Source organism: Gymnoscopelus microlampas (assembly GCF_963454915.1).
Source record: "Gymnoscopelus microlampas genome assembly, chromosome: 2".
Lineage (NCBI taxonomy): Eukaryota > Metazoa > Chordata > Actinopteri > Myctophiformes > Myctophidae > Gymnoscopelus > Gymnoscopelus microlampas.
The window spans coordinates 2,432,872-2,458,437 of NC_139939.1; the positions used below are offsets into that span (position 1 = coordinate 2,432,872).

Sequence of the window (25,566 nt, forward strand, 5' to 3'; positions counted from 1 at the left end):
ACATTATAAACACATATCGATGACATAATGTATCAACGGCGCCGCTACCTTCACACAGGGTGTGATTTTTTTTTACTTGTTCTGCTTTTTTCCCCCTCTACACCTATACCACTTTAGCCAAAAATAGCCGATCTACAAGCTCACAACGCGGCGTTGTGAGCTTGTAGATCGGCTATTTTTGGCTGAAGTTCTCCTCAGAGTAGGGATGCTAGGGTTCAAGTGGTTAATGTAAAAAAAAAAAATCATATCACACAAAGATTTTGCGGACCACCTATAGTAACTCTGAGGACCCCCTAGGGGTCCCGGACCCCCTGTTGAAGACCCCTGCTCTAATGAACGAGCTACCCGGACACAATGGAAGAGCAGGTTGTTTGCCTGCCCATTGTTCAAACCCTTGCCAATAATTCGGTGTGCAGAACACAAAAGGTTATTGTTGGTTAGCACACGTCGTGAATGACTGCTTCATCAATGAAAATCAACTCAGGGCTGATTATTACTAAGCGTGAGCCCGCATGAACTCTAAAAAATAAAGTTATGAACTGGCACTTTAAAGGCTTTGGAAAGGATAATGCCTAATTTACGCTCTGTCGGTGCGACGGTATTGCACACTGGAAATAGCCCATCTACAAGCTCACAACACACTGGGGATGTGTGAGATTATAGGTCTGCTATTTTCAGCATGATGAAGTATATACAGTACATCAGGCTTGACAGCGACAATTCAAATCATTGTAGGTAGTAGTCAGTAGTCCCATGTAGCCTAACCATGACGATCAGACATCTCCGCTTACTGATACATTCGATGAATGGGCGGAAACAATTTGGAGGCTTGAAAAAAAGAACTGCATTGCGGAAACAAAGCAAGTACTTTAAGGTGATCCTTCATATGGGATCGGTTTTCAATGCATAGGTTTGTTACTGCTGGATTTCACCACCGTCCAAGCCCATTCTATGAGTTTGGATTTCCCCACTTAGATGAATCAATAGGCGGAGAGCTCCGATATGCTAGCTGTGTTTTATGGAAGCATTTCTATGTCAGTGGTGTTAGACTTAAAAAAAAAAAAAAAAAAAAACTATTAACACATCGGGTGCCAGCGTTTTTTCATAACAACTTACCGTGGGTGCCAGCATTCTCCCATTGACTGCGCTTTGCTGTTTGTTGTTTCCGCGTGCGTTACAAGCAAATCCACGCAAAAAAAAGCATCGATTCATGTTCTGCCATGAGCCTGGCTACAGGCTGGAACCATAACATTACCCTGCCGAGTTACAACGGGGGGGGGAATCGCGCATCGCGCATGACCGTTTTTCCCCACAGGAAACAGATTCGGAGATATAGGCGTTTCAAAGTAGGAAATAGACAGGAACCGGATGGGCGGAAAAAAAGTGTTTCCGGTGAGCGATCTGGCACTTCCTTCGCAGGATTACAATGGGTGCTCCCAGAGCTGCTCTAGCCCCGCCCGCGCGGAGAAAAACGAAAAAAACAAAAAGACTGAAATCACGGTTCAGACCGTGTTCGGCACCAAAGCTTCGGAACCGCCACTATGTAAACACACGGTTCAGACCGTGTTTGGCACCCGATGTGTTAATATCAGAACTGTATTCCAAAAATAAGATAAGAAAATAAAACAAAAGAAAAGAAAGAGAAGAGTGTAAGCATGCTACAAAAATGGTTACCAACCATAAACTGATGCTGTAAACTAGAGGTCTTCGGGTTAGGCATGTAACCCGAAATACCCGGGTTCCGACCCGTACCCGGCTCGGTCACGGGTCCATTCACAAGAAGTGACTCCCGGTCCGGGTCGGAGCCGGTACAGTCTGTCTCGGGTCTCGGGTCTCCGACTGTGAAATGGACGGTTCCACTAATACCCGAGTTGACAAGGCGAGCGGGGGGTCTCGGGGCTCAGACTGTGAAATGGACGATTTCACTAATACCCGAGTGGACCCGGCGAGCGCGGGGTCTCGGGGCTCAGACTGTGAAATGGACGGTTCCATTAATACCCGAGTGGAGGGAGGGAGGGGGGTCGCTCAGAAGACAGACTGGCAGTGACGCAGTCAATGACTGGCCGCGTATTAACGGCGCTGATCAACACACACGATATGATACCAAGGATTCGACAGTGATGTCACTATGCAACAAGGAAGTAGCACGGACGCTACGCCATGTTCGAAATTGGTTTAAAGCTGGTTTAGAGATAACAAGGATTCGTCTGTGACATCACTGACGAATCCTTGGACATGTGACCCACTCATTTATATACACCAGTTATATCAAATATTGTCGATTAACGTAACGCTTTGGTTAATGGTTCAAAATGGTAAAACAGTCGAGTTGCCATAGCGTGTTGTTAAACATTAAATGTTGTTTAACCTATATGGGTCGGGGTCCGACAGCTCTCGGTCGGGTCCGGAACTCAGATTTCTAACAATGGTCCAGGTCCATTCGGTTCCGGGTAATGTTTTCGCGGGTCCATTCAGGTATCGGTCCTTCATATTGGACCATAGGCCGGGTCCATTCGGTTCCGGGTAAAAATGTCACCGGTCGATTTGGGTTTGGGTATTTATATTTGACCCGTGAAGACCTCTACAGTAAACTCAATAATGTATCCAAAAAGCTCAAAAGTACAAGCCTGCCTACAAATAACAGACTGTAATATAATTCAATATCATTATCAAACATAATTAGTTTGAGGGTTGTGAGCCATTTGTGTGTTATATTTTAATGTATTCAAATATGTGATTAGATATAAGTTGACTGTAATATTATTTGATTCATTTCCACGTATTCTTGATAGATTACAGGTGATGTATTTTTGACATGTGCCCATGTGTTGTATTTCTGGTTTGTAATGAATATGCATTCATTAGTTGACGATATCATGTTGTAAAGTTTAATTTAACTATGGGTGGATTATTACACTCCAGTTAAATTGAAAACTCAGCATTTTGCAGTGTACAAAGAAATCATCACGCATTGGTATGCAAATCTACACTACTACTACTGCTGCTACTACTACTACTACTACAACAACTATTGATACAATGGCATCATCAGTGTTCATTATCCATTTGTACTGATGTTAAAGGGGGTGTCATGATTTTCTTTTGTTTTATTTTGTTAAAATAAGTGTTAATTAGCGCTTTTTTTCTGATAATGATCATTGCTATCTCCAGCCCTTTGCTATCTCCAGCCCTTTAGTTAACAGGAGAAGCAAAGAAAAAAGGATAAACAAGTCAAATTGTAAGAGAACAAAACAAACTAAAAAAAAAAAAACAGTCAAAATTGGAACTGCTGATAAATGATCTCTGCAGGGTTCTCTCTCCTGATTGGGTAAAATTGGTACCCAGCTGAAAATGTACGTATTTCCTGTTTACTAAAGGGTGTTACGGAAACAAACAGCCCATAGCAATGATTACTATCACGATATAGAGCTTTAACTTCTTAACAAACAAACAAGCAGAAAACGTACACCCCCCTTTAATGAACACTGAGTATAGACTCTATGCACAGCAGCCACATCGGACAGAAATCTGGCCTCTTCCTTATACTTCCTTCACAGGTGTTACCAATTGTACTAATGAAGGCTCTGTTCCATTCAGGTCAAACAGAGTCAGCGTGCTGATATGTGTTGGCTCACGGGAAATGGTTCCTTGAGGGGGTTCCAAATGGCCCCTTACGGGTGTGTAACTCTGAGAGTGTTACGGGTCCATTTGGTTCCATTTGTACACTTTCAGACTTAGAGGGGTCCTTGAAATTGAAACGTTTGAGAACCACTGTGCTACACTAAATGGAACAGAGCCTTAATTAGTAACATCGGTAACACCTGTATAAGGAAGAGGCCCATATTTATTTCCAATATGGCCGCTGCGCATAGAGCCCATTGTTCCTTATGTCCGGTACTATCAATGTGTGTAACGATGTATTTCCGTTGTGAAGGTGGCAGCGAACACCCTGTCCTCCCCCCAGCACACAGGGAACTACACACACACACTCTCCTCCCCGCAACACCCCCCCAACTACAACCTGCAGTCTCCCGGCCACCAGCCAAACTACGCCACCTATAAAGAGGGCTACAACGTTTACGGCATCGAGAGCGTCAAGATCTAACAGCGGTAGGATGAGAGATGATGATTCCCTGGCTAAAGCAAAACGCTCCCACACCTCCCAGCCATACATACGGAGACCTGTCCTTTTTATGTATTTTTTAACACTGATATTAGTGTTCCATGCATTCCAAAGCAGTGGTGGAAAGTAACTAAGTACATGCACTCAAGTACTGTTACTTATACGTACAATTTTTAGGTATTTGAACCTTACTTGAGTATTTCCAATTTCCAATACTTTTACTTCTGCTCCACTACATCTCAGAGGCAAATATTGCACTTTTACTCCACTACAATTATTTAAAAAATGGTGTTACTAGTTACTTTGCAGATATACATGATTACATTATAAAACATACATTAGCCACTTTAGCCCTATTTTATACCTAGGCTATTTGAAAATAGCTGATCTATAAGCTCACAACGCGCCGCGATGTGATCTGCTTGTAGATCTGCTTGTAGATCTGCTATTTTCAAACATTTCAGTACTTTTACTTTTGATACTTTCAGTACATTTTGATACCAATCCTTTTGTACTTTTACTCAAGTACATTTTGAACACCAGACTTTTACTTGTAACGGAGTATTTCTACATTTCAGTATTGATACTTTTACTTACGTAAAACAGAGTACTTTTTCCCACCACTGATCCAAAGTCTGTTTAAAGGCATAGTAGCCTACATGACTTTGCCCTGTGTTTACATAACAAAACAATACATACTTTTGTTTTACCCATTATTTCCTTCTATACCAGCAGTTAGCTCTGGTCCATAGCGTTAGAGGGAGTTCTCCTTAACGCTATGGTACTTTTGATCCTTTCCCCTCGCACCGAGGTAGCGCAGGCTGCGCAGCCTCTCGTCTGTAGTAAAAATATAAAATACACTTTTGCTACTCACCGAAACAAAGACTTTATGGAGTTGAAGCCTACTCTACCAGTGTTGATTTTGACAGCAAATTTTGATTTCGTTTCAGTCATAGTCTTTTGAAAGTCATATTTTAGTCATCTGACATGTTTTTTGTCTAGTTTTAGTCGACTAAATATCATAAGATTATATTCGACTAAATCTACAGTTGATTTAGTCGACTAAATATCATAAGATTATATTCGACTAAATCTACAGTTGATTTAGTCGACTAAAATGTATTTTGGTGGTGCCGTGATGGCGTCGTAATGACTGATTTTACACTTGGTAGCATGCTGAAAATAGCTGATCTACAAAATAGCTGATCACAACGCATCGCGACACGTTGTGAGCTTGTAGATCTGCTATTTTCAGAGCGCAACACCCGAGAGCAACCAAACATAAAATGAATTGTCTTTTAGTTCTACTGGATCTCTTCTCCACTCGTCCCTCACTAATATTTTGGTCTAGTTTTTAAACGAAATTGTCAATATATTTAGTCTTAGTTTTAGTCACCGTAGCTTAGTTTTAATTTTGTTTTTATTTCATTTTTGTGAGTGAAAAAAGGTTGTCAACAAACATTTTTCGTCATAGTTTTAGTCAACGAAATCAACACTGTACTCTACTAAGTGGGAACATTCTGAGCCCCCCACCTCACGTCTAAAATACACTTTTTGGTCAGAAAAGAAAATATTTCATCGGAGGGAAAAATCTGGTAAATAGAAACATTCCATTGACCAAATCTGTAAAGGGTGCAGTGGAGTAACCAAAAATATGTTTTCCTTCCGGTGAAATATTTTCTTTTCTGGCCAAAAAGTGTATTTAGACGGGAGGTGGGGGGCTCAGAGTTTTCCCGCTAAGTAGAGTAGGCTTTCAACTCCATAAAACCGTCTTTGTTTTGGTGAGTAGCAAAAGTGTATTTTTTATTTTTTACTAAAGACGAGAGGCTGCTGTTTTGTTGTTGTTTCGTTCCAATAGGGCAAATAAAAATTCCAAAAACAAATTAATTTAAATGAATATAGGCGGCCAAGATGAACAACTGCAAAACTACATAATGCAATATGTTTATAAACTCCAAAACAACACTCACAGTGTCTAGACGTACCTACTTCTAAAACATTGCTTTAAGCTGAAATGTTTTTGGCTTTTGTTTTTAATTCACTTCCAGGCTAAATTGTCTCATGCACGAATGACACATACGCCTGGCTGCGCGCCCGTGTGTACTCTGCGCTCCTGTTGAACGCTCGCGGGCTCGCCCAGGAGCGTTGCTCGCTCGTGCGTGACACGGTTTGCACCTGAGGTGAATTACGAAGTGAAATTGTCTCCGGAAAAGCTGTGTTTTGAAGTAATGAGGTACTCTTGGATTATACTCTGATGGCTGTGTTAGAGATTCGCAGATTGTTTTTATTATATATATATAGTTTTGCTGTTTTTATTCTTGGCCCGCCTCTTAACTTCAAATAATCAAGTCTACAGTACTTAGTTTTTTTGGGATTGTTCATTGACCGTAAAAGGAATGCGACAAAAGCACAAATTATATTATTCAAGGCTTCACGCAGTGAGGGGTGAAATACTTTAATACAAATAAAATAACAAATTGCTTTATTCACACGCACGCACGCACGTATGCACACGCACACAGACGTTAGGGACACGCACAGTCACGTTAGCGACACACAGTGTACCATGTAACTGTCAGTGCATCCTGGCCAGTGTCTCTGTATGGATGGCTGTGACGCTATCTGTCTCACCCTCCCCCCTCCCCCCCCAAAGCTCTCCCCCCCTCCCCCGCTCCACCTCACCTCTCCTCACCCATCCCATGGCTAACCAACGCCTCTTCCTCTTCCTCTATCTCTGTCCTTTGGTCCGTCTTCCTCCGTCTTCCTCTCCTGTCACTTCCTGTGCCCTGCTCTCCTCTTGGCCCCTGGCCCCTGCCTCCACCCTCCTTCTCTCTCTCTCTCTCTCTCTCTCTCTCCTTCTCCCCAGGGCGGTCGTAGCTGACTGGGTATAAAGTGGCCGTCTTGGGAATTGCAACGCATAATGACCCTTTGGTAGAGGTGTGGGCTGTGTACTGTAGTTACCTTGCTATGATGGAACTCCAAATATGCTCAATAGCTCTCAACATATCCTATATTGAAATTGCCTAGAGTACTGTTTCCCAAACAGTGGGCCGGGACCCAATTGTGGGTCGCGGGCACATTTTTATGGGTTGCGAGTAAAATATCCCCTTATTTTTTGTTTCCCACATTTTGTGTTTAAGTATTATTATTTAAAAGAAAATCTAGAAAAGTCCCACTTTTTTTCCCCTGTGAATTAAAAACAATATATACAATAAATTCCTTAAATTTGAAAATAAATGTTTAAAAAAAGTAGTGGAAGTAGCTGATCTACAAGCTCACAATGCATCGCGACACGTTGTGAGCTTGTAGATCTGCTATTTTCACTAGCTTGGGTCCTGTGGGTCCTGTCTCGAGCTACAAAGTTTGGGAACCCGTGGCCTGGGGGGTGGGTCGGTGGACAGTTAGTCTCGCGTAGCCGGACAACAATTCCACAATCTCTGAATGCTATATAGAGTCTGGAACTACACCTCCCGAAATCCGATTGAGGAAACTGGCACTTCCGTTCATATACTTAGATGATTTTGATTTATATTAGGATAACTTTGCGCGAATGTAAAGACGAAACGGAAGTGGGGAGGAGGCTTCACATCCGGTTTGTATGTTAATCATGATCAGAGGTTCCGAGTCCCAGACTGTATGACCAGAAACATTTGAATATTGTGGGAGGCAACAGTCTGGCCATGCGAGACTAGTGGACAGTGGACTGTATCCACCTGTTTCGTAGGCTGTGTGTTTTTCCACTTCCTGTCGATTTGATCCAATGAAATCCAATGAAACTGGTCAGATGACCAATGATATCCAATGAAATCGACAGGAAGTGGAAAACACACAGCCTAGGAAACAGGTGAATACTAGTAGGAAAGGGAACGCGCACCAATGGCTGTGGTGGTGAGGTGCTGACTACTAGTAACAAACTTTAAAGAGAAGAAAAAAGTCTTGCACACTCTGGCTCGGTACAACATTCTTTTTAATTGGCATGCTGGCCTGCTGGCCTTCATCAGAATGAACACATTTTGTTCAAAGAACAAAGGCAAGCCAAGTGCTTCTTAACCCAATAAGACCTGGAACGTCACTTTTTCATGTGAGCTAAAAAGCATTATTTTACACTTTGGCTATTCAAAAATAGCAGATATACAAGCTCATAGTGCGGCACCGAGTGCCGCGCTACGAGCTTGTAGATCTGCTATTTTTGAAAAAATGTGAAAATGTTTGCAAATCTTTGAATATATATTGTTTAAAGCAAACATTTTTAACTCTATTCTTTGCTTCTGGGGGTCCCTGGAACAACACATTTTGAGATGGGGGTCCGCGGCCAAATACATATCATTTTGGGGGTCCTTGACATGAAAAAGTTTGAGCACCACTGATATAGAAACATATGTAATTTTTTCAGAAAACTGTTGGGATTTAGAAGACATTTGTAGAATCTGCTTCAGGTCTTAATGGGTTAAAGTTCAACGGGTGAAGACTCCAGTCCAGGTGGTGATGAGGTGGCTCACCAAGACAATACAGGATCAGTGATGAAGAGGGGTCCCATCACAAGGACAAGTGTCAAGCACACTCGAGCAAGGACTTACTTAAAAAAGCCTTTAATTAGACAGGGCTACATTATAAAAAAATAAAAATAAAAGGCCAAAGATGCCAACCCATGTCTTCCTCAGGGCCGTGGCCACTTTTTTAAGTAAGTCCTTGCTCTAGTTTGCTTGAAGTTTGTCCTTTTGATGGGACCACACTTCATCGTTAACACATTTTGTTGTTTGTATAATTTGTTCATTTGATGATGAAGGCCAGCAGGCCAAAACGTCAATACAAAATAGATAAAAATAAACTTCATTTGGAGCCAGAGTGTGCAACACTTTTTCTCTTGTTATACTATATACTGGTAGCTGTGTATGTGTTCGTTTATGTGCTAAAAGAGTGACTTTGAGAGCTGATTCACTGTACAATGTTAAGTCTATGTGAAGACTATTTTGGAATATGAATTACTAATCAACGGCGAAACTATTGAAGTTATCTAACCAATATTTGGAGTTAAATCATAGCAAGGTAACTACCAAACCCAAACCTCTACCAAAGTGTCACTGGGCTTTAAGTGCTCCCATCTGAGCAGCCTTCTGCTGGGAAAATGCAGAAAAGTAATTTAACCTCTCTGGGGACCAGGATATACTCCCTTTACCCTCACTCACTCACCCTCCCTTTCCTCTCTCTTTCTCTTTATCTCTAGCCAATCATCCTCTCAGTAGACAGACATCAAGAGCCAATCATTTCACAGCTGTAGTGATGTCAGCATTCCCATGAGCCAAGGGCAGAACAGCTTTCCATATCCCATCCCCGCCCGCCACCTGACTGCAGCAGGTTGACGGCATCATGAATGCCGTTGACTTCAAAAACATATACGCATTATCACTCTCACTCCCGGAAAACGGGTGACAGCATGGGACCGGACGTGACCATACGGCACTGTTTGACTTTTCGGGAGGTAAACCCGCGACGTCGCAAGCTGATAGGGGGAAAGCGATGATTGATTTACGATTCTGTTCCTATTGGGACGATAGGGTTGGGATCCGGACCCGGAGGAATCGGAGGAACCGGATCCAACATTGAGGATCCTGTTCCGGAATCAGTTCCATCAGGACAACATCAACTGACGTTCGATGTTTGATCACATCCGGTCCCATGGCGTCACCATAGGACGGCTTGAGAGTGCGAATATTTATGTAGACTTCAAAACCTTTAGGCAGACGACATGCCTGATTTCAGGTCCTCACACACCAGGATCCGGAAATGTTTGTGTGAATTTTTCACGTTAAACTATTAATGTGGTGATGCCTCATACAGTTTGATGCTTTTATTCACGGTTAACTAATCAACCTTGTTTTTTAAAAAAAATCACGGTCTGTGTGGATGTACTCATGACACAAATCGTTTAAATTAACGTGAATTATTTGCACGGAATACATGCTCCAGTTGTGTAAGGGCCTTTATATGCGGTTGCACACCATGTCACAGTCCAAAGATAGCTGATCTATAAGGTCGCATAAACACATTTCAGCGTTGTGTTGTGAGCTTAAAGATCGTCATTTCTTTGTGTGCAAAACCAGCGAGCAACAAAGTATAAATCAGCCTATAGTAGAACATCAAACATCTCAGACAGTGTCGGAGTGGCGAAGAAGTCAAGTAATTGGAATCGAGCAAATTAAAAATGAAATCCAGCGATAATCCTGGTCTATTTTCCAGTTGGACATCGACCTGCTACCTCCAAGTTGTTGGTGATGCTGATGTCACGCTAGCTGCAATGTCATCCTACACAGTCAAGATTCTCTCTTATTTTGGCTTTCATGCCTTTATTGACAGGATAGTAGGCTGGCAGGAAATGGGGAGAGAGATGGGGAGTGACATGCAAGCAAAGGCCGTCGGGATCGGGACTCGAACCCGCAACTCGCTGTCAGGCTACTTTGGAGCCTAGGTGCCGGGCCAAGATTCTGGTTTAATTGAACTCTGTCATGACAGAGTTCAATCCACGATCCACGAGTTCAGTACTCGTGGATGTTGCTGTGTAGACTCATATTTCACTGTACCAGTGCACCGCAGCCTCGTAGGTCCGGGAATGTGGGTGTCTTTTGTCTTTTTCTCATCATGCTGTTCCATGCAATCATGCATCGCTACATGGCTTGTACTGAACATGCATATACAGTGCACTGAACACCTGCTTTGAATGACACTAACGATAATCTTTGTCTTTAAGGTTCTCCAATTACAGTTGATTTATGTCGTCATAACGCTGCTTAATCCTGACGATGGTCTATTTCGGTGCTCTTGGAGACACCGTGTGGTGACTGGTGGTCACAGCAAGTTACATCTTAATAATACAGATCGCAGAGTTACATTCTTACCGAAGCATATTGCTGCAATGCCATAATATATAAATAAATCAATCAATCGATCAAGGTTAAAACATCAGACGTCCCACGTTAAAACAAGATAAAAATGCATTGCGTAACAATGAATAGAATAGAATATCTTGTCATAACATGAAAATGATATCTATTTTTATGACACTATAACATTCCATGGTATATTGTGATAGGCTTTGTTGTCGTTTTTGGATGGCAGCAGTGCTCGTCTGTACCGTTCCATTCAGCATGTAGCATAGATTTGAGCTACTCTCTTCTGAATAAAAGACTCACTGATGCACTCCCTCTGTTCATTACTTTGTACTACTATTACTACTGTAGAAAGTTTATTTCCCACAAGATGACATTCAAAACCATGCTCATTTCTTTAGGTGTGTTTAGCTGCCGTTAACCTAGCCGCCGTTAGCCACCACTGCTAGTCATTCTCATCTGTATTCTGTGTGCTTTTGTCCTGTGTAAGGCTGCATCACAGTGTTGCCAGATTTTGCAAGGGAAACAAGTGGCCAGGTCTATGAAAACAAGCCCAAAACAACATCTACAAGCTCACAACGTGTTGCATCCTGACACGTTGTGAGGTTGTAGATCTGCTATTTTCAAACAATATTTAGAACAAAGTGAAATATTTTGAATATTTTGGAAATATTTTAACAGAACAAATCTTGTATCCCTGGGTTCATGGCACAAAATATTTTCAGATGGAGGTTTGTGGACAATTACATATTAATATGGGGGTCCTTGACATGAACAAAAAAAATGTGGGAACCACTGGTTTAAACATTAGGAAACCAGCCCAAATAAGCAACTAAATGCACTCTTCCCGCTTCTGGGGCTAAGATGTGTCTGACACAGGTCTGGTGGAGCCACAAGCATTGTCTAAAGCATCCATCCATCTTCAATCGCTTATCCAGAGTCAGGTCGCAGGGGAAACAGTTTCAGCAGATAGCTCCAGGCTTCCCTTTCCTGAGCAACATTAGCCACTTCCTCCTGGGAAATCCTGAGGCGTTCCACGGCCAGTGTGGCCATGTAATCCCCCCATCTGGTCCTTGGTCTACCCCGGGGTCTCCTCCCAGTGGGAAGTGCAGTGAGGACCTCCCTATAGGAAGAGACGCCAGGAGGCATCCGCACTAGCTGACCGAACCACCTAAGCTGGCTCCTTTCCAAGTCAAGGAGCAGCGGCTCTACTCCGAGGGTGACTGAACTTCTCACCCTTACTCTAAGGGAGATAGAGTGAGAAAACTAATTTTGGCCACTTGTATCCGCAACCTTATGCTTTGGGTCATAACCCCCACTTCATGACCATAGGTGAGTGTAGGAACGAAGATTGCTCGGTAGACCGAGAGCTTTGCATTCTGGCTCAGCTCTCGTCACAACAGTGCGGTACGGTGACTGCAATGGGTGCAGTACGTTAGTCCGACAGCGCATTCCTCCGACAGCGCAGCGCTCCGACGTTTCCAATACTAAACCCGAACCAAACCCGCACCCTAACCCTAACCGCACGCGGATGCCACATAGCCGGAGAAAAGGTCTGTCGGATTAACGCATGCCTCCCGACTGCAATACTGCTCCTGCTGCTCTGATTCTCTGGCTGATCTCCTGCTCCGCCCTCCCCTCACTCATGAACAAGACCCCGAGATACTTAAACTCGTTCACCTGGGGCAAAGTCTAATTCCTTACTCGGAGTGCACAATCCATTGTTCCCAATCATTTTTTGGCCAGCGCCCCTCATCCAATATCCAGGTCCCTTACCCCCCCCACATCCATTTAACACATTGTGTGCCAGTGGTTTATTAAAATAGGGTACATTCATTGCCAGCATATCTTCCATCCACTTACGTTGATATGTTTCGTGCTGTAGAAGCCCTGACGTGGACGTGCATGTAAACAAAGCCTCCGTGCGAGACGGCGGAGGGTCCCGACTAACGCCTGGAACAATAATATGTCTAACGCGATCCTCCATTGCAGAGTGATTGCCGATCGAAAATGGCTCACTTCCACCACGTTAAAAAGAAATAGGAGATATTAAGCTTTTAGTCAAGGATTTAACATTGGTTATCATTTCGTTAGAGCGCCCCACGTGGGAAAAATATATTTAAAAAAAAAAGGGCCAAAAACGGTCCAGACCGTTTATGGCACATAACGCATGTCTGTTTATTATCATCCCGAGGGGAAATATATATTGGAACGTCAGACTCTAACTGGGTCTCTTTGTTGATCACAAACAATCAAATAAGCTAATTTGGTGCAGGTTCCAAACAAGCATTATTATGAACGTTTAATGGAAAAAAGACATCTGTAATCTGTGATTCAATCTTTTCCAGCGGGTCATCGTTGTACTTGTTTGTTTGTTAGTTTGTTTGTTTTAGTGGATTTCTTTCTTTCTATTGCAGTAGTTGCAGTGGTAGTCATGGCTGCCAGTTCCCACCCGATGTTGTGTGGGAGTCCTGACAGCTCCAGACCGTAATGAATAACTGCTACCTTGCATAATGTCTTCTGACTAGGACTGAGGTCTAAGATGTACAGGTCACCTCTAAATAGGATGATATAATCTCCAACCATGCAACAGCACATACAATACCTTGATGAACACAGACCTCTCCCCTTGAGCTTAACCTTCTTCCAGGAGAAGGTCTCTGGGTTGAACTTCCACAGATCAGTGAAGTTCCGGTCCCAGGTCCAGCCACCAAATATGTACAGCTGTGCAGAAGGTGTGTTCAGCCAGCAGCTAGTCTCTGTATCAAACACTCTGATGATGTTGTAGTAAACATCATAGTCCCCTCGGCCACCAAATACAAACATCTTTGTCCCGATGGTGGTGGCAGAGTGACCATGTGAATCAGGTGGTGGAGTTCCTCTGGTGTTAATTAAAGACCAGACCATTGTGGTGGTGTCCAATAGGGGTGGGACGATATATCGATATTGCGATATATCGCGATACTTTCTCCTGCGATAAATAATCAATATACTGCCGGAAAAAATCAATATAAAAAAATCAATAAAAGAATCCGACTCTGTATTTGTGTAATGATGATTTTGAACTGTTTGGTGCTATTTTATGTGTTTATGAATTGAATACAAGGACTATCGTGATATATCATTGGTGAAATTTCATGCAATATATCGTGATATCGCAATATATCGAATATCGCGATATTATTGTTATCGAGGGCCTAATATCGCCACAGATATTGTATTGTGAGATACCCATATTGTCCCAACCTAGTGTCCAACATGTAGATGTCATTAGTAAATCCAGCGAGGTGGAGGCGTCCTCCATGGATAAACATGACCTCCCCCAAGACACAGGCTGAGTGGTAGCTCCTTGTCTCTGGAACAGTCCCAGACGTCTTGGGTTTGAACCATCTGTGGGTGTCGACATTAAATGCATAAATCCCGATGTAGTTAGGATACCCTCCCCAGATGTAGATGCTATCTCCTATGAGTGCAGCTGTGTGGGGACTGCCCATTTGTCCGACATCCCATTATTCCGACTACGTGGCTTCCGCGTGCGGTTAAGGTTATGGCACCTTGTGTAGCCTTGGTATAAAGAGGGAATCTCATTGTGACATGCTCCTCTTCCAGCTGTCACTGGAAGCAACTGGATCCAGAGTAAAGAGACTGTGTTGAAGACATGCACACCAATCTGATCACTGTTACCAAAATGGAGCCCTCCAAAGCAGTACACTTTGTGCTCCACAGCAACAGCAGCATAATGGTACCGTTCTGGTGCTCCATTCAGATGTACCGTCCAACATTTCTAACACCTTAGAGTCTTAAGGTGTATCGCTTATATTGGTTCAATGCCACAAATGTCTCACAGAGGCTGACAAATCCACAAAGTCAAAGAGTTGGGTTGGTCAATCAAGGAAGCCGATGAACGTCAAGTGAATTGATTCGCCAGCACAATCACAGTCCAGGCAGGTTCTGGTAATCCTCCGCTGTCTGTTCAGAAGTGTTCACAACGGAGTTTCACCAGTTACTACAAGCAGCAGGATTTGCTGTTGAAATTTGCTAAATGACATTTTGTTTAGTTGACGATTCATTATAAAGGACATCGTTGTGGACGAGGACATTGTGATGTCGTTGCGTGATTATGTCATTGTGTAGGATAGCCAATGACGTTACCCCAACTGACTGCCATCTGTACGATGTCAACAGAACATCAACACGTCGTTTAACACATCAACCCACATTTTCAAAGTTAGCTGATCATATCAAAATGCTGTTGTGAGATTGTAGATTTACTATTTCTGTTATTTTTGAACAATGATGAAAATCTGAAATAGGGCTAACGTGGTTAATGTAAGCATAATTAAGTATACTAAACATGTGTTGTCTTGTATTTTCTCAAACTAATCGGGTCAGTGCCCCCACCATCCAATATCAAGGTCCTTTAAGTCCACCCAACAGCACCTCAGTGCCCCCCCCCCCCCCCACGCCTCCTGGGGGAGTGGTACCGCCCCCTTTGAGAAACACTAGTGTGAAGTGAGCGTGGTCAGTTGTGGCTGCCGCTTGGCTGCCGGAACGCAGCATTACCGCACACAGTGGAATCCCTAGTTTTCAGCTGTCAATCACCTGTAAAGACCTGGCGCCCCCCTGAAATGATGCCTCATTTGATCAAATATCATATCATATCATATCATATCATATCATATCATATCATGATTTAAATGCCACTCAGATCAGCTCTCGTGGGGCGCCAGGTGGGGATGCAGGTGATGCTACAGTTTATTCACAGAAATGTTATGACATTTAATGGTGTCATAACATTATTATAATCAGTAACCTCACTTCATCACTTTCATTTCCATTGTTGAAACATGTAAGTGGACTGTCATTTACAACACAAATGCATTATGGATGACAGCCAGGTTGAAGCCACGTATTAGAAAGCTACACTGGAAAATACTGTCAATGTTACTAAATGGACAATGGATCCATTTTGTACATGTTCACGGTTGATGAACACCTCAACGTGACGACAATAACATAAACCGTTAAACCCTCTAGACTTAGTAAACTGGACCTGTGTAGTGTCTGTACTTGGATCACTTTTTTCTGTCTGGGGTTCAAGTGGATAAATGCTAATAATGAAAATGATTGTAAAGCCCAATTTATGTATTCATGACCCTTAAAATAGCCAACGTAAAAGCTCATAATGTGGCACATCTGCGCCGTGTTGTGAGCTTGTAGATGAGCTATTTTAGGCGCGCAACACTGTTGTGTTAACTGTCATTAAATCAATCTAAACTAATACAAACTATTGCAGGTGTATTATAAGAAGGTATATGTTGTTTCTCTCTCTATGCAGATGACATTCATGTTTATTATAATAATGTTAACATGTTTCTCTATGCAGATGACATTCACGTTTATTATAATATGGTTAATAACATGTCATTTTTCTCTCTAGGCAGATGACATTCAGGTTTCTTATACAATTAATGACAAATTGTTTCTCCATGCAGATGACAATCAGGTTTCTTATAAGATTAATGACATAGTGTTTCTCTCTCTATGCAGATGACATTCACAGATGCGATGCGCTCTAAGGCTCGTCTGTCAATCACAGGATCGACCAGCGAGAATGGTCGTGTTCCGGTGGCTTACCTTCGCCCAGGATTACCCATGAGTCTCAGCATGACTGACCTGTCCTGACTACGCCCTAACCTAGTGCCTTACAGTCCAATCAACACTCACTTCACACCCCATCAACCCTGACCCATCACGCAGCCAATGGAAATACTCAATATTTACTCCCTCCTAGCCAATCACTTGTTCATTCCCTTTGTAGTCGACTCCCACCTCTCAGTTCAACCAATCACAGATCTATGAAAACTCTCAACTCCACCCCCGACATCTGGATTGGATTTATGACGTCACTTCTTTTCCCACCAATCCAGTGGTGAGGCTTCTGCCATGACACGCCCACCCAGGAAGTGAATCAGCCAACCGTCAAGAAGGTGGAGGCCCGTTCATTTCCACAGAGATGGAAAAAAAATGAAGAAAAACAAAACATAAAAAAAATAAACAATCAAGCACAGAGGACAGAGTTTTATAATCAAAGCAAACAAACAACATGGTTGTTTTTCTAAAAGATATTTTGGATAAATAGCATTGCCATGGAGATGGCTTATCAGAATTCAGACACTTCCTGTAAATAACATCCAATGACAATGACAGATTCTGTCGATGCTAATATCTAATGCAACCACGGTAACAACGTCCATGATCATTGAGAACAACATCAGCATCAATAGCAAGAACAATGCCAACAATCACCACGACGACGACCACCACTACTACTATAACAACAACAACAACAACAACAAATCAGGAATGCAATAAGGAGCTTCTGAGAAGGGCTTGAAAACGGTTCTTTTTTTTGTACTGGCCTATCAGATAGGATAGGAGCTAAATACATTTTGTTTAACAATATTTAACAAACCATTAAATCACTATAAGCTACTGATAAGCTACTCTAACAGCACATTCTCGCAAACTGGTGACGAGTTGGGATTTGACCATCCGTTTGACATGATGGGATACCCGGCAATGACGCATGTTGACGCGGAGACCAGGATTCATCCTTCCCCCGCCCCCAACCTTAATATCTGTCCCTTAAGCCTAACATTAACCTCCCCCATCCCTAATCACAACCATCCCTCCCCTTAACCATTCCTCTGCTACTCCTAAACTTAACAATCGCTCCCATTATATGCCTATCCTAGCTGCATTTCACGTGTTTTTTGCTGCGTCGTCAACCGATTATGAGTTTGGATTGAGAACGGCACTAATGCATTCCAGCATGGGCGGGACTACCGGGACCGCGGCGGTCACGTCAAACGCTTGACGGGAGGTCAGATGTTGCCCCAATCCATCGTATAAACTATTACTTTAAACATTATCACAGTTAAACATGAGGTCATTTTAATGCAGTGATCAAATCACTAGCATGTCTACAGAATAAAACATGGCTAGGCTGTAGCGAGCCTCAGGTAGGCTAAATCTAAAGATAAATACCTGTATCTGTCTGTAGCAACTTAGATACACTAAGACCTAACTTAGCTAACCTACAAGTTCACATTGAATCGGAATAATCCCCTTTCCCAGTAGCAATGTAGAATATTGCTCGATCTGGCAAAGGCAATGGATAATCATTCACACATTGGTCTCCTTTATGGAGCAGTTTGATATGAGTAGATGACTGTTATGATACACTAATGCTAAAGATAATAATGGTATTATACGTACTAGGCAGTAGACTGTGTTGTTATTTCGGAGGCAGTCGCGGTTCCCAGACATGTTCGTGAAATGCTTTATTCTGTTTTGCTTGCTCCCTTGTCCAAAATATTCCCGGGGCAACAAAAGAGACGCTCTGGCCACAGGTCGCGGTTTGTAAAGCTACGCCGCTACATAAGCAACGTCACACGTTACGTAATTCTGATGCTTTCATTCCCACTCTGGCTGCAGGTGAATATTTACCTAAATGATACAAGGTCGACGGTGGGACATGAAAAAAAAAAGAATGGTTTGTTGATACCGTTAAGTAGTTAAATCTTTTTTACGTATCTGCTTTTGCATGTGATCAAAAAACAAAAACGAACATACAAAAAAAAGAAAATATTAATGTTATTAACCACTTTACAAAACAACTTTTTTGTTCTTTTTTTTAATTCGCTGAACCGGTTTCAAGCCCTGCCTCTGACGTTGCTTACAATACAAAAAAATATATATATATGAATTAAGTCCCTTAAATAGAAACACACGGTATTGTGTCAGAACACACAGAAAGGCTGAACAGTCAACCTCCATGAAACAATGACATACAGATTCTAATATTAATAATGCCGATGTTATTGATGGTGATATTTTACGCTATTTCTTGTTTCTGCCTGAAAATCCCTCATTTAGTAGAGACTCTTAGATTAAAAAAAAGAACCTGACTAATGCATGGAGTGGCACATATAGTATAAACACACACACACACACACACACACACACACACACACACACACACACACACACACACACACACACACACACACACACACACACACACACACACACACACACATCTCGTTGCCATATGAGAGTTCAGAAGCCAACGGAAAAAGGAGGTGCCAAACATAACCGAACCCTTAAAATGTGCGCTCTCTTGCGCTCGGCCCCACAGCCAATGGCAGACGCCAATACTGAAACCTGAGCCAATAGGAGCTGTCGATGCTGTGAGGTGGACAATTCTGGGAGGAAAAAACAACAAAAAAATATCTGTGAAAAAAACTTTTGATAAACACCCTGCACTGACGGAGACGATGAAACTGATGATGACGATGTTCATACAGGAGGAGGAAGAGGAGAAGTGGCAATATAAAAGTCTGCATGTCATGTTTGCTTAATTTTAGCTTTTCCTTTAAGACAATGCCGTCAGCCTCTAGCTCGGCTGCATTTTAGTGTTTTAATAATAATAGTAATAAGATTTATTGATATTTAATTACAGTATTGATATGGAAGATGATATCATGTTATTTGTATACAGTGTATGTTTCAAAGGGCGCACTTTGACACGTGGAAACATTAGCCTGATGTTTTTTTTTCTTTTCTTTTTTACATTGTGTGTTTTTATCATGCAAAACTAACCATACTGCTATAGCGGGAAATGCTTCTCAGCTGTTCCATCAATGTGAAGTATTATAACTAACTGGAAAGGAAAAATGTCATGCATTTGGTGAAAGGACACATTCCACCGGTTTTATGCTGCAGTCGTGCGCCGCAAATAGCAGAACCTAGAAGCTGACAACGTTTCGTGGATGCAACGCGTTGTCAAGCTTGTAAGACAGCTATTTTCGACATGCGACACTGTCGTGCGATTACGCTTAAGGCTACAGCATACTCCAACCAAACATGAACTATTTTCTCCTTTAGGTAGGTCATTAAGAACAAAATGACCTCATAAAAACACTTTGGCAGTGCTTTGCTGACGTTCTGTTTGGTTGTTCTCGCACCTCCAAGATTTTCTAATTCGCCAAAACACCTCAGCTAGCCGAACATCGTTTGTGAATGCTCAGAAGTTGATGATTTATGTAGTTTTCTACGTAACGCACGTTGTGCCCAACGCTTCTTTCTGCCGGCAGTGGAGTTTTGAAGGGACGTTGCCAGAGGAGGATAGGAGGTAGAAACACCTCTGTCCCTCTATAGTGACCTTGCATAAAACACAGCCTGTCCCACAAATGGGTGACATATTTGCCAAAGCCCGTCCGAAGAAAACAAGTGCAGATCCAGGTGGTAAAACCTCCAGTTCCAGCGCTGTAAACAATATTAGGGGTTCTTGAAATGTAAACAAAAAAGTATGAGAACCGCTGCTCTAAGAACTCTGCTCCGTTTGGCAAGCCCTGCCAAAGTCGAAAGCAAAAACAAGGTTTGACGTGGTTTGGAGTGTGCTGCAGCATGAGTGGTAACTTTAATTGAGTTTTAACGTTCATTTGCAAATGGCTACCATATCATTGCTGTTAGGCAGAAACATTGTATATCCAAAAACTGTTACTTGCAGGAAGTGGAAAAAAACAAACAATTACCTTTGTTCCAATGGATCCAATGCGGTTAGTCTTTAGTCACAAGCTCTTCATACTTTTCGTTGGTTCAATACGTATTACCCCCCCTCCCGCACACATACACACGCACGCACACACACACACGCACGCACGCACGCACGCACGCACGCACGCACGCACGCACGCACGCACACACACACACACACACACACACACACACACACACACACACACACACACACACACACACATATTTTGGGCATGTCATACAAGGTTTTTGCCTGACATTGATGATAACAGTAAGAGTGGAAGTGTATCGCTGAATTAAGAGTCTTACATGTGAATCTAAAAGCAGTGCTTCCTCTCAACAGGTTTGCAGGGCTAAGCTGTGAAATGACAAACGTCAAAGTCACTTTATATCATGAATTTGTGTCATACTGTGGCAAAACCTTATGCTGGCTGGAGACGAGCTTTCAAATGCATTCAGTCTCATCTTTGCAGTGGTGGAAGAAGGACTCAGATATTTTACTTAAGTAAAAGTAGCAATACCACAATATACAAATACTCTGTTACAAGTAAAAGGCCCGCGTTCAAAGCGTTTCTTGAGTAAAAGTACAAAAGTATTAGCATCAAAATATACGTAAGTATATACGTACCAAAAGTAAAAGTACGATAGCTTGTAGATCTCAAATGTTTTGCTGTTTCTGAGACATTTTTTTAAGTGAAAATGGTTACGGTTTTATAAATATTGAACCTATTAACACAAGTTTGTGACTAAATAATCACTACGTTGGATCCATTGCTGGTTATTTTTTCATTTCCTGAAAAGTCATGATTTCGGACATACATTTTCACCCAACAGTGTCAATTTCATATACTGTACTATTTGTGTATTCATTTATTTAAATTTATTTTTGTAACTTTGACAGTTATTCTTCTGTGGCTTACTGTTTCACACTCTTTGGAAAACAAAAAGAGTTCCCTTTGACAAGAGTTTCCTACCAAAGGCTTTGTTCAACACACTTCAGGCCCAGAACACAATTATGCATGAGTTTCATTTAGCCATCTTAACAAACTGCCATTACCCTCTTACACCAGGGGTCTTCAACAGGGGGTCCGGGACCCCTAGGGGGTCCTCAGAGCTACTATAGGGGGTCCGCCAAATCTTTGTGTGATAGGATTTCTTTTTTTTTTTACATTAACCACTTGAACCCCAAAATTCCTTTTCCGAGGGGAGCATTAGCCGAAAATAGCCGATCTACAAGCTTGTAGATCGGCTATTTTTGGCAAAGAGGCTATAGGTGTAGAGGGAAAAAATAGCAGACTAAGTTGAAAAAAAAAACTTTAATCTGAAACACAATTTTATACAATATAGAGTAGGGGGTCCCTGCTTCATCTCTCTCTCAGCTAGGGGGTCCTTGGCCTGAAAAAGTTGAAGACCCCTGTCTTACACGGTCGAGGATCATGTCAGGATCTGCATATCTGTACATAGCCGTTTCTTTCTGAGTTGAGTCATATCTGTGTTTTGGAAAATAGTAACTAGTCTTATTTTGTATTCCAAAATGCATCCATGGTGTTTCTTTTTCGAATGAACTCCACCTCACACTCACGCTTGGTTAAGATCTATTCCAAAAATAAATTATGAATTACATGTACTTTTTTACAAATAACTTGTGTTACTAGTTGCATCACGTTGAATTACTTTCACAAAGTTAAATGCCAAAAAAAAAAAATGATTATATATTGTAACGTTTCAATCAAAGTAATGAGTTCTATTATTGTTGCTTTCTGTGAAGAGTACGGTGTTTCTGTTAATAGTTCATCAGTTCACGAGTTATGTTCACAAACTCTTCAGCTACAGAGGACGCATTTGACTCAAAGTGTTCACCTCGACGTTTGACAAGCTGCCATGTTGATTTTATTTGTGTGTTTATGCGAACTGGAATCGAGTTGCAGCACCGACTCGGATTCAAAACTTCAAAATGTGTGTATATATAAATATATATATATATATATGACTAGTAGAAATGATTATTCTGAAAGTACTTGTGTTATTTGAAGAAACAAATACTAGCCAATTTATAAAAGAAAACTATGTACTTCAATGCGTCAATTACTTAATTAAAGTAATTACACTTCTGTAATGCCGGAAATTATGTCAGTCTGGGCCAGGGCTTGGGTCAGTTCACTTTCAAATCAAACGCATTCACAAAATATTAAGATATTTATTTACTAACAAAAGCGTGATTGTCTGATATGTGACGGTCAGTTGCATACAGTATGACGTGCCAAAAGAAAAAGGGGTTTGTTTTCCGGTCTCTGAAATGAGAACAACCCCGCCTAGTGGACAGAAACAGAACCGACCCAGCTCCTGGAGCAACACTAAACACAACATGCTAATAATGTTACAAAGTTCATATCTTGACATTTTGAACTTTTTAGCGCAATTGTCTTCACCAGACACCTGCGAGAAAGACTTGATTAACCACATGAACCCCAGCGATCCCTATTCAGAGTCCGAAATTCAGTGGAAAAATAGCCGATCTACAAGCTATTAGATCAGCTATTTACGGCCAGCTTGTAAGAACAGCTGTTTTTGGCTATTGGCTTATAGATCAGATATTTTTGGCTATTGGCCCAGATCAGCTATTTTTAACTAAGATATTTTGTTAAATAGCATGAGGGCCTATCATCGAGCCCTGAGGGCCTACAATCAACTAAGTACAGTGTAGGGTTTAAGTGGTTAATTTGGATAATCCTATAGACAGCTTATGTACGTTTATGTAAAGATTATGTGTCCGTACTGACACTGTTGTGCCAGTGTGCGCGCCTGGTGAGGAAAAAAAACCGGACTAAAAGTCAAAATGTCAGGGTTTGACTTTCTTGTTACTAATGTGTTATAAGACTATGTGTATATATAAATATCTATATTTATCATTTGACAGGTGTGTATATACAAGCCACTGGTAGGTCACTGTCTGGACATGGAATGTGTGACTGCGGAATTATTTTTGAGACTTTTTTTCAAATAAAGATCAATTATAACCCTCCACCTGTCCTGGTCTGTGTAAATAATTATATATATATACAGTATATATATTGTTCTTGAATTTTTATCCCACGATGTTGTAACCCATTTTTTCACCCTGTGCCAATTGTCTAAGTAATCATGGGCGCTACACTCCCTCTGCCAGCCTAGGGAGAGCCTAAAGCCGAGCTCATGCCTCCTTCAATGCATGAGAGCTGGCAAGCCGCTTTTTATCACCTGACAGGAGGGAGTTTCCCCAGTAGGACGTAGCGCGTGGAAGGAACACATTATTCCAATCAGTTCCTTTCCCCTCCATCATGCGCCCCGGCTGACCAGGGAAGGCAGTATAGAGATCAGTATTACTGCATGTTTTTTTGTGAGGGTACCTACCTTAGGAGACACGGGGAGAACATGCAAACTCCAAGGCCCTTATGTGTGGAGTTTGCATGAGTAGCCCCCGGGATTACGTACACTGTAAAAAAAAATCATTGAAATTTACAGTAACTTACAGGCAGCACGATGCCAGTAATGTACTGTAATATATTTCACAGTAGGTGTACTGTGATTACATTTACAGTAATATTTTTAATACTGTAAACCAAATCACAGTACACAACTGTGACCATTCTAATTACTGTAAACTAAATCACAGTACACAACTGTGACCATTCTAATTACTGTAAACCAAATCACAGTACACAACTGTGACCAGTCTAATTACTGTAAACTAAATCACAGTACACAACTGTGACCAGTCTAATTACTGTAAACTAAATCACAGTACACAGCTGTGACCATTCTAATTACTGTAAACTAAATCACAGTACACAACTGTGACAATTCATATTACTGTAAACCCAAAATATGTACATTACTGTATTTTTACAGTTCATTTCACATTACTGTAATATATATATTTTTTCTTACAGTAGTTTCCATTACTATGAAGCCAAATTACTGTAGGCTACACAACTGTAAACAATGATATTTTTGAAATATATACCTTACTGTGCTATTAGAAAATTCCTGTAACATATCTCACCACACTTAACAGTAAAATGCATTTATTTTTGAGGAAAGCAAACCCTGGTAAACAATAGCCAATACAGAACATGTGACCTTTAAAGTGCAGACTTTAAGAACCATTCAACATCTATAAAATGGCCTCTGTTGGCCAATGGGCCTACTTTGTTTCCCATATGGCTTTGCAGTAAAACAACAATAAATGAACATTAAACATCAGTTAACAACACCTAGTAGTGAAGTCATTGAGGTACTGTACAGTATAAAACCCCATTTTATACACCACCATTGTAAACACTGTAAGAACAAATTAGCTCAGTTCAGCTACTATCAGGCCAGTCGGTGCTTTCGGTCCTCTTACAAAACAAATCACTCAAAAAACTAAATAAAATCCTCAATTTACAAACTTTAAGTCATCTATTCCCCCCCCCCCCCCCCCCCCCCCCCCCTTCTATGAAGTCCTTCAGAGAAGGAGACAAAACCCGAGACAACGGAAGGAGCACCCACTAATATTGAGGTGCTGCCATGGCAAATACAAAACATATTTAAAGGAGGAGGTGGCACATGGAATGGTCTCTGTTGGCCAATGGGCCTAAAACAAATCAGGCTTTGCAGTAAAACAACAGAAGGGGTACGGTCACACCGTACTGCCGATGCTTTTCAATGGGAATGGAGTGGTTTCTTGCCATTTGCGGATTTCTGCAAGAAACCACTCCATTCCCATTGAAAAGCATTGGCAGAATCCACCCTCATAGATAGAATTAAACTTGGGTGTGACCGTACCCTTAATGAACATTCTAAGACTAAGACATTTCTATCAAATAACAACCCCTAGTTTCACAAACTGTAATGTGTCTATTCACAAATTGTAAGTTATCCTTTTTTACGACAAATCCTGAGACAGGAGAAAGAGCACGCACCAATATTGAG

The 25,566-nt window shown here is 41.7% G+C and overlaps 2 protein-coding genes across 4 annotated transcripts in view; one reads left to right on the plus strand and one right to left on the minus strand.

Annotated features, from left to right (window-relative positions):
- LOC311036991 (glutamate receptor 2-like) overlaps positions 1-16,692 on the plus strand; it is a gene marked incomplete at its 3' end in the record, with an annotated part of 142,340 nt that extends 125,648 nt beyond the window's left edge. For 2 of the 3 annotated variants that reach the window (XM_084046018.1, XM_084046019.1), the window contains exon 19: positions 16,558-16,692. In XM_084046018.1, the coding sequence (XP_083902144.1) occupies positions 16,558-16,692 (135 nt within the window). Of the gene's footprint in view, positions 1-3,934; positions 4,106-16,557 lie in introns of those variants that run through there. The other variant, XM_084046017.1, reaches the window with a different exon arrangement.
- The window catches only part of LOC311037051 (H-2 class II histocompatibility antigen, A-S alpha chain-like), a 256,812-nt gene that overhangs the window by 43,329 nt on the left and 187,917 nt on the right, over positions 1-25,566 (minus strand). The gene's annotated exons all lie outside the window — the stretch shown is intronic.